The sequence below is a fragment of the Macadamia integrifolia genome, chromosome 1 (assembly GCF_013358625.1).
Source record: "Macadamia integrifolia cultivar HAES 741 chromosome 1, SCU_Mint_v3, whole genome shotgun sequence".
Taxonomy (NCBI): Eukaryota; Viridiplantae; Streptophyta; class Magnoliopsida; order Proteales; family Proteaceae; genus Macadamia; species Macadamia integrifolia.
In genome coordinates, this window is record NC_056557.1 from 34,499,377 (window position 1) to 34,509,836 (window position 10,460).

Here is a 10,460-nt window from a genome sequence, read left to right on the forward strand (position 1 = left end):
CCCTTTGTGACAAGCAATTTTATATATATATATATATATATTTTTTAATGGTTAATCAAGAAAATTAGAAAAAAAAATAATGGAGAATAACATTCATACATAAGAACAAGCTTCATCTAAAAATACAAACAAAATCATACGAAAAAAATTCAAGGAATTCCAATTCCATTGGATGCTACCTAGATGGCCGACCGCCTATACCCTCTGAAAAATTTATAGAAATTGATAAATTATTTCGAGCCTTAGATCTAAATATCTTCCTTGTGGTGGTAAAATATTTGATGGTGGCTGGGACTGATATATAAATTGCATTTATATTCTAATTATATGTTTAAAGGAATCCCAGAGATTGGAATTACATTGGATTGTGAGCAAATGGTTCCTTTATCCAACAATCAGGCTGACATTGAAGCTACTGAAAGAGCTTTTGAGTTCACATTTGGATGGTGAGTCTTTATTAATTTGTGATGGAAAAAATTTATGAAAATATAATTTTCATATAATCTCTTTTATTTTTTTTGCTTTCTTCTATTAGGTTTATGAATCCAATAACCTTTGGAGACTATCCGGATAGCATGAAACATCTTCTGAGGAAGCGGCTGCCAAAATTTTCTAGCAGGAATCTCTCATGTTGGCAGGGTCATATGACTTCCTTGGATTAAACTATTATACTGCAGAAGATGTGACTGAAGCTCCTTCATCTAATACAATTGGTTATGCCACCAATGGTTGCTACAAAACATCAAGTCAGTTCAAATAGAAACTAAAGATAATTTTTTCCAATCAGATCATTAGGTATTATCATCTGATTATACTAACAAATCTCTCAACTCTTTGGTTTTGTTATATGATTTAACAGAGCGCCTAGGAGGAGTCCCGATTGGTCCACCGGTATCAATTTTATGCCTATATATCCAATAATAAAATGAATTATATGAGTAATTCTACCTTCATAAAAAGGAATGGTAACTGTAAAGTTTTCATCCCAAAAGTATAGGTGGAGGGACTCCCATATGTATGAGAGGGACTGTAGGCTAATTAGTAGTTAGTGTTCAACTAAACTTCCAACACTCCCTCCCCCACACGTGGTAATACGTGCTATGGATATGTGGAGACAGTGAAAACCTGCTCTGATACCATGTAATAGCTTTACCTTTACATGGTATCACAACCCAGGTCCGTTTTGTTGTTATTCATAAGTTATATGTTCACTTTTAGAGCAAGATATGCCAAAGCTATATGTGGAGGGGAGTTTTGAGATGTTGGGAGTTGTAGAGGTATAGTCTCACATCGCTTAAGTTCGGTCCTTGAAGCTTTCACACACTTGAGGAGTTATCTCCGCCTAATGCATTAACATTTTGGGTTGGACCCTCCAACACTAATCCATCATCACACTTGGTGAAGTTTGGGAATATATTGAGGGAAAAAGTTCATTAGAATGGTCCATCATATCTTCAAAAACTTATTATGATGGTCCATTATTTTTAGTCACGTAAATAGTTGGTTTTGGCTAACTACTGCCCGTTGGAAAGTTGTACACCATTTATAGATCAGTTAATACGTTAAATTTTATCCACCCATATATGTTCATTCGTCCTTATATTTTTCAGTCATTTGTATTTACAACTATTGAATATACAGACTGGTTCAGATTGGCTCTATATCTATCCGCAAGGGGTACATGATCTTTTGCTTAGCATAAAGGAGAAATATAAGGATCCAATTGTTTATATCACTGAGAATGGTAATACCATTGATCTATTTTCCATCACACTTACTGTACGCGTTGGGTGTTTAATATATTTGTTGTTAAAGAAATTCATATCAATGAAATCCATTTGGTGTTCTTGCAGGAATTTCAGAACACAGCTCATTGACAATGGATGAATCTCTCAATGATGACCAGAGAGTAAAATCCCTCAATGATCATCTATGTTACCTTAAGAGGGCCATGAAGTGAGTATATACTACATCGGTCTTTCTCTTAAAGAAAACATTCATAGGAACCAAAAATTAAATAAAAGGAACACACACATTTTATTTTGAGGATTTCAAGGTGCTAATTAGTATAGTGGCCATTCCCACCATTAATCTTGTCTTAATTTTTTTTCCCCTCTTTATGTTGTCTTTGCAAAGAGAACAAAAAATGTTTCAATCATCTTGATCAATTTTAATCATTTATTTTAAAGATAATTTGGGATTTTTTATTAAGATTCAAAACTTAATTTTTTCTTCATTTTGCAGTGTTGGTGTAAAGGTGAGGGGATACTTTGTATTGTCTTTGTTGGATACCTAAGAATGGAATATTGGCTACACAATTCACTTTGGGATTAATTATGTGGACTTCAATAATGACCTGAAAATACATCCGAAGAAATCAGCCGAATGCTTTAAAATGTTCCTTAATCCAAGGCCTAGAGAGTGAATATTACTAAGGCAGACTTTTGGTATGATATTTTGTTTTTGTCCTATTTATGAGAATAATTTGTGGGCCACAAATAAAAATAATTTGGTAACTAGTAGAAATAATTATTGGATTCTAAAATGTTTTGTTTGTCTATGTGTGGAATATTTCAAAAAAAAAAAAAAAAAAAAAAAAAAAAAAAAAAAAAAAGGTCTAAGTGTGGAATAAACTTTGTATTGTAATCTATTTAAAATCCATGTATAATAAATATATTTCGTTCAAATGGACCCATAAATTTCAGATTGGGATCTATATCAAAATACAGAGGGAGACTGGAGAAGAGAACAATGATTGAAGCTAGTGTATCTCTTTACTCTAGATTTGGAGATGAGTAAAAATTTATATATTTGCATCAATTTTTCGAGGGATTTATTCAAGACTTACTCGAACAACTATTCAACAAAAATGAGAGCTTTGATTTTGACTCGTAAAGATAGGGGCAAGCAATAGAGAGGAGGGCAATATTAAGTAACATCAAATAACAATTTTTATAGTTATTTGATACTAATTGTAAATTTCTTCTAAATAGAAGCATCATGGCATCTTCTTTCAGACTCATCTGAGGTCTATCCAAGCACACAAAGAAATGCATGCCAGGTCTACCAATGTCATGGTACTAGCCACTAGCAACAAATATCCAACCAGCCCATTGTCTTTCCTATTTGACCAACTGATTTTGTTGGCGGGCAATTCTGAATTAAAAATTCCATTATGAATTATTCTTTGCGGGCATCAGGGCATTTGAATAAAGACCGTTACAGTAAACACCAAGAAATACGATATTAAACAAAACTAGATTCATACAATACACAGAGATTTAATGAGGTTTACACATCAATGTGGCATGTTACGTCCTCGGGTGAAGAAGAAGATATTTCACTATGCAAAAGAGAGACATCCAAGCAGTGGTGAGAAAACTCGCCTTGAAACCCTAGCTCGAAAAAGCCCCTAAAACACAATGACTTTCTCAACAAGACAACAATATATTATATACTCTAAGTCGCGGGTTGACCCATTAGTGCCGGGCTTCGGGCTTCGGCCTATCAGCCCAACCCCCCTGCTTCCATCACAGATCTCTTCCCATTTAGATCGCCACCAAAATATGTTGGAGCGGGTCATTCTTCAAACGGGTCAAGAATTCGAGACAAAACTTAACAAAGACTAAAACTAGGGTTTTGTATTAGCTTTTTATATCACGAGTGCAGTACTTCTAGATGACTATCGCTCTTGACTATGCATCCATCTACTAATGAGCAAGTTTTCACTTCAACGATTGATGGAGATACTCAAGCATTGGAATCGATCTTCATACATTATGCCCTAATCTCATGAAGAAGACAAAGTGTAGGAGGAGAGAGAGGAAGCTATCACAAGCATGCCCTACCCAAGCTCTTCATATGTAGGATGGGGAATCCTAATTTGCTATAGATCACATGCCAAGTCTTGTTTTGGCTGACTCACTAGGTTTGGTCTAGTTGGGCTTTTGGCTCAAACCAAGACTGATCAAGGCTTTTGGGGTGGTTTAAGTTGAATCTAAGTATGTCAAAATCAATGACCAATTTTTGAAATTTTTTTTTTTAATACTTTAAAACCATTCTATACCAGCATGTCAAGTTCAAAGAAAGAGAACTTGACCATAAATTCCACATTTCAGAGGGATTCCCCACTCATTATTGTCTAGCCCTTTCAAGGGTGATAAAATGTGATGTTTACAGCAAGGTCATAAGATGGAGGTCAATGATGAGTCATCAGATTTGACAATGATATGAGGTGGGAAGAAATCTTCAAGATTGATTCAAGTACGGCAAGGATATCCAGTGCTTCTCCAATCAGAGCATATGAGAAGGTAGAAAGTTTAGAAAATGCTTGTATGGGATAACCATTATTATCCCTCCCATACCAAATTTGGAGGGAGGTGGATTGTCTCATAGTTGATATTAGTTTAGAAGTTTTGTTTAGCTTCGCCACATGTTCGTGTTGCAACTACTTATCCTTACAATTATTTTTCGAGGGAAAGAATACTCCCTAGTTGTTGCAGTCCTTGTGCCAGTGTGAAGGTCTATAAGATGGTACACATGGGCATCAACAGGGGATGGTTTTTATAATTTACAAGGGTATATAGGGGTATGATTTCACCACCTTCTATGTTTGGGTGCAAGGTGTATGCAAATATGGAGCATTCTTTTCCCATTTCGCTTCCCTTTGTGCTTAGGCATTCATTTACCCTTAGTTTTCATTCAATAAAAGAAAAAATTTAAATGAGTGACCTGCTGAAGGTGGTCAACAACTTTGACCTTGAAGTGATAGTACATGGTCTAAATTAGTTACATGTCAAATTTCAAAGTCTAATTGAATCAAATACATATATTAGTGACATGCATCCCTATAAGCATTTCCCCTAATCCTCAATTTTCAAACATTTATTTGTCATTTGACTTAAAATTTATATGTGAACAAAAAAAACACCTACTTGTTTACAAAATTGGAACCTATCTAATTGGCATTTAAGTGAGTCAATGTAATAAAGGATCTTTACCCATCTTATTGGTCTAAATTTCAAAAGGGATATGAGTTTATTATACATGGGTTAAAAGTGTTTCCGAACTTCCACAAAATTACACATACCATACCACTGACCTCCATTATTACAATTAGAGGTCTAAGATACGTGGATAGTGATCCGTGTCACTCTACTACATAGAATCTTGTCCGTCAATAATGCTCTAAATCGAACGTCCACCGACTCTTCCCCCAGAAATTCAAAATGTATATAACCCTTCCCGCTTTCCTCGAACACACAAGTGTCTCTCTTTGCTTTCTCGGTTCTTTCCTCTCTCTCTCTCTCTCTCTCTCTCTCTGCAATTTATCCAGTTTCTTTGGCTCTCACTGTGAGATCGAAATGGCGAGAACGAAGCAAACCGCAAGAAAATCCACCGGAGGAAAAGCTCCCCGTAAGCAGCTCGCAACCAAGGCGGCTCGTAAATCTGCCCCAGCGACCGGAGGAGTGAAGAAGCCTCACAGATTCAGGCCTGGAACAGTTGCGCTTCGTGAGATAAGAAAGTATCAGAAGAGTACTGAGTTGCTGATCCGTAAGCTACCCTTTCAACGTCTGGTTCGCGAGATCGCTCAGGATTTCAAGACCGATCTCCGATTCCAGAGCAGTGCTGTCTCTGCTCTCCAGGAGGCCGCTGAGGCATACCTTGTGGGTCTATTTGAGGATACTAATCTCTGCGCTATTCATGCTAAGAGGGTCACTATTATGCCTAAGGATATCCAGCTTGCTCGTAGGATTCGCGGTGAAAGGGCTTAGTCCTGATGCTATTGTAGTGGTGTAAATTTGTAGGTCTTTGGGGTTGAAATGGTTAATGTTTTGGGTTTCTTAGCTTGTGAGTTTTGAAGTTGGGGGCAGTGGATGCATCTATGAAGCAAATTATGAGCAATGAAAATATCTAGTTTTCTACCTAATGTCTCTCTTGGTGCCTTTTTTATTTCCCCTTTTTCCTTTTTCTTGGTAAATGGATCTGTGAGATCGGATGTTTGAGAAATAGGGTTTTGGAGATGATTTCTGCTACTCGTTTTTTATTTTCTGATGCGTTTTTTAAGGAGGTAATAGTGTCTGTAGCTAAAGAAGTTTGTTTCCCCAATTTTAGCTATTTCTCTTCTTAGGCTATGTATGTTTGGTAACCAAGAAAAGAAAAAGAAAAAGAAAAAAGAAAATAATACAAAATAAAAAAATGATTACACAATGATTTTTTGTCTATTTTCCCCTTCAAATTCAAAATGTTTTGAATTTTTTCTTTTATTTTCTTAACTACCAAACATAGCCTTATATTTGAGAAGTGAAGTTTTTATGAATCCAAACTTGGCATATGATTCTAATCCTCTCATCACTATCTCGTAACGGCGTTGAGAGTCTTGAGACCATAGCATGTTCCATGAAGACATTGTTTCTCTGAAATATTGTCATATGGCTGCCTGCCTTGAAGAGCCACTCGATCTATGGTGTTGTCACACAAGACAAGCATGCCGTTGGCATACTAGTCAGTCCGGTCAACTGTCCCCCTGTCAAGCATAGAAAACAGTGCAATCATGCATATGCTAGTTGACAATTGATTTGTGGAGGTGGATTTGGTGTTTAACCCCTTTTGGTTCCAAACTTAACCAACAGACCAAAACCATCTAATTTTTGAACCAATGCATTTGGACCCTAGACTCTGATTTAGACAATATCTTCCATCTTCATACCATTTAATGGTTCAACTTCAGTCCGATAAACTGGAAAATGAAACAACTTCGGTAGACTTAAAGGGTTAGATGAATTATTCAGCTGTTAAAAACATTTTACAAGGAATACTCATTTTTAATCCTCTATCAAGAATATCAAAATAAATAAATAAAATTAAAATTAATTCTCTATCAAGAATAAGAGTTAATACAACTTACCCTATCCCAACTAAATGGGATTGGCATAACAATGCTAATATAACCACTAAAGACACTCCAGCAATTGTAACACTCCTGTTGTAAATGAATAATATATAACGCCTTGAGAAAAAATCATGTAGACCATGTTAGCAACATTACAGTAGTCCAAACTTGCAGAGAAGCTCAGACTGATGATAGGAAGGGTAGCTCCAAACTCCAGCTCAGTTACAGTGAGAATATTATCACTCATTGATCAAAATGCCAGTACAGATGATTCTTCACCACTTAAAACTTTAAAGATGCTCTAGCCATAGCCAAAGCCCCTTCATAAGTCAGATTTCCGCCCATAAAACCACTCATGTGGACGAAAACGTAACCAATCTCCTCTCCCTCCCACAGTTTATAGCTATCTGTTAAGTTTGTCTCGAATTCTTGACCCGTTTTGAAGATTGATCCAATCCGACATATTTTGGTGGCGACCCGAATGGGAATTTTTCTGAGATCTGTGATGGAAGCAGAGGGCTTGGGCCGGAGCCCATCACTGATCTCGTATGGGGGTGCGGGGGCGTGGTTCGACCGGATCGACGGACCGCTATTTGGAGTATATATATATAATGTACTGTTGCTTGTTGAGAGTCATTGTATTCAAGGGTTTTCATGAAGCTAGGGTTTCAGGGCGAGTTCTTCCTCGCTGCTGCTAGGGTGTAATCTTTCTTCTGCATAGTGAATTATCTTCTTCTTCGCCCGAGGACGTAGCACACCACCCTGGTGTGTGAACTTCGTTAAATCTCTGTGTCGTACGGATCTATTGTCTCTCTTTATTCGTGTTTCTTGGTGTTTGATCTAACACTATCCATAAACTGTGGGGCAATGATGTCGATCTATGGGGATCCTACTTTTCCATTCCACTCTATTCAACTAAAGAAAAAGAAAAAAATTGCTAAGCAGGGGGTTCCAGTATAAAATGAATACTCCCTTCATCTTCACAGTTTTCAACAAGAAACAACCTGGTAAGAAAGTAGCAAGCAATAAGTAAGGCCCGGGGCAAGCCACAAATTGCCTTTGGTTTTTTCAAATTTTTTGGGGGAGGGGTGTGTTGTGGGGTCGGGTGGGATGAGGGGGTTTCAGACTGTAAACATATACAATTAGTAAATTAATGAGGTCCGATCTGCTACGGATAAAGGAGGGAGCATGGTTCTTCAGGCTCTATATACCCTGTAGAATGGGGTCTGGACTCTGGAGTACCATTAGTTGCAATCTATCAAATTTTCAGTGGAACTGGATAGATCAGAATTCGTACCACCTCCAAGATTGGCTGATCAATATGAAATGAGCAGAATCCCCAAGTATCTGTCATATGGTTTCTTCTCAAAGATTTCCTATCTTTATATTCTATTCATCCAATATATATAGTAGACACAGTTACAACCACACGATCAAGCTTATTTTTGGCCCAGAAATCTTTATAGAGGTAACCATCTCATTTTCACATGAGCTATGGGCCAGAAAAATGTGTGTCCGGATCCATGAGTTGCGACACAGGGATTTCCCTTTAACTAAAAATTATGGACATAGCATACTAACACTAGCATTGTATCAAACATGGGGAGAGAAAAGGAGTAGTAATTATTCCCAGACATCAAAAGACAATAATGTAAGAGTTGCGACACAGGGATTTCCATTTAACAAAAAATTATGGAGAAAGAGAGAACAGGTAACATCAACCATGGGGAGAGACGAGTGGTAATTTTTTAGACATATCAAAAGACAAAAAGGAAAGAGTTGAAGGACAAAGACATAAGCTGTACTTCTTCCTTATTGGTTTGGAGAATTGAAGCATGAAGATGCAGGCAGTTCCCAAGATTTCTAGGTTTCTCCACATTACCCAATATAAATCAAACCAGCTGAATTGAAGATAGGCAAGACAAAACAGAACAGATGAAGTAAACTTAATTTAAAAAGAAAAAAGAAAAGAACTGAAAGATGGGGTTCAGGGGACAAAACCCCTGAAGGATAAATGCCAATCAAATAAAGTTTTTCAAAGCAGATTGTCTGACTGCAAAGAAATTTTAAGCCAAAATATTTTAGTTTTAATAATTATGTACATGTTTCAATAGGAAAATGAAAATAATTTTATTATTGTAAAAGAAGTAAAATGTATGAGATGTACAGTGCAAACATGCTATACAAATCGCTTTAAAAAATTGTAAATGACAGAACTTGTCTCTATGTGCAGATTACTCTTGTATGAGTTGACCCCAGTGTGAACCCTTGGGGAGGCCTTCAACATCATGAAATGCTTTTGTGAATTTAACATCCCTTAACTCCATTCTTCAAAATTCTGTGATCTGGAACTATAATATCCACAATAGTTTTAAATGAGTTATAATGATTCCGCCACATCATCTATTCCCAATCTTGATGGTTCCCTCTGAAAAATAATTGAAGTTTATGCATTTTCCTTCTCCAGCGGCAAACTGCTGGTGTGCTATTTATACAAAATAGATAAGAACGAACCCTGAAAACACGATGTACAGAAGCTAAAAGCACCATGGGGTAGTCCCACCCAGAGGAATTTATACAAAAAATAGGAAGATGAGATTTCAATCCATTCAGTGATGGAGAAAAAGAAAAAAAGATACCTCAAAACTCCAAAGGTAATCTACAAACCAGATGTTAAAAATCATTTATTCTAGCTCATTATTGGTTCATACGATCTGTTAGCCAGAATATAGCAAATCTCTTAGCGGACTCCTATCTTATATGCAAGGGAGACATAGCAGCTGAACAGGCCATCACATAACTACTATGATAAGGATTGACTGACATATCTCATTATAAAATTATTCAAGACTATAAATTGTTTGGAGGTAATATGGAATGAAGGCAAGTTGGTTGGGTAGGCATGGTTATACTGGAAATAGAGGTTAACATCCACCTTTTGGGGAGTGCCAGGTAAGGAAACTCAGGTTTTGAATAGTACAAGAACTAATCTTGGGGAAAAAGGACCATCAAATACCTAGTCACAAGTGTCAATGTTCACATAATATTCTGCTCTTCTTGTTGACTATCTACATCGTGAAAACTTCAGTTCACTATTCATGTGTTTTTGAGTAAAGATTGCTAAAGTGATCTGGTAAATTACAGCTGCATCTTTCCTCCTGGATCAAAGTAGATCACAAAAGGGGCTACTGTTCTGCACACTTGCACAGGTTTATTCTGTTTGGAGATCTAAGGGTTGGGAAAACTGTAATAGGACCAGTCACCAGTGAGTACAGGGAAAGAGATGTTTGAAAGGTAACTTCTTGGACTGGCTACCCAATCATGGATTGGGTATGCACTTCTCTACACTTTTGGAGAGGGTTGAAGAAAATTCTATGGAACAGATTGGTGGACTTTGTTGGTTGAACAGACTTCTTACATACTGAATGTGAGTATAGCAGTAGGTAATTAAATTTAACTTTCTTTGGCAAATCAAAAGAAATACACTTTTTGCTAACTGAATACAACTAAGATTGTGATGTTGATTTTGCTTCAAATATAGCTTTTTTTCAACACCCCCACCCCCCCC

At 36.8% G+C, this 10,460-nt stretch overlaps 2 protein-coding genes across 2 annotated transcripts; both read left to right on the forward strand.

The window, feature by feature from the left end:
• The first annotated feature begins 327 nt into the window (after positions 1 to 327).
• On the forward strand, positions 328 to 1,960 carry LOC122073459 (isoflavonoid 7-O-beta-apiosyl-glucoside beta-glycosidase-like). Its single transcript, XM_042638054.1, has 5 exons — positions 328 to 446; positions 536 to 639; positions 1,219 to 1,277; positions 1,642 to 1,744; positions 1,854 to 1,960. Exons 1-5 carry the CDS (start codon positions 328 to 330, stop codon positions 1,958 to 1,960), a joined length of 492 nt encoding a protein of 163 aa, XP_042493988.1.
• Positions 1,961 to 5,251: 3,291 nt separating this feature from the next.
• LOC122085059 (histone H3.2) lies at positions 5,252 to 5,929 on the forward strand. Its single transcript, XM_042653502.1, has one exon. The coding sequence runs from the start codon at positions 5,364 to 5,366 to the stop codon at positions 5,772 to 5,774; it is 411 nt and encodes a 136-aa protein (XP_042509436.1). The 5' UTR covers positions 5,252 to 5,363; the 3' UTR covers positions 5,775 to 5,929.
• The last annotated feature ends 4,531 nt before the right edge of the window (positions 5,930 to 10,460 follow it).

Coding starts and splice junctions, on each gene's coding strand:
- LOC122073459 (XM_042638054.1), top strand. CDS start 328: ATGTTTAAAGGAATCCCAGAGATTGGAATTACATTGGATTGTGAGCAA. Junction 640..1,218: donor GAATCTCTCATGTTGGCAGG/GTCATATGACTT, acceptor GTTCACTTTTAG/AGCAAGATATGCCAAAGCTA. Junction 1,745..1,853: donor TGTTTATATCACTGAGAATG/GTAATACCATTG, acceptor GTGTTCTTGCAG/GAATTTCAGAACACAGCTCA.
- LOC122085059 (XM_042653502.1), top strand. CDS start 5,364: ATGGCGAGAACGAAGCAAACCGCAAGAAAATCCACCGGAGGAAAAGCT.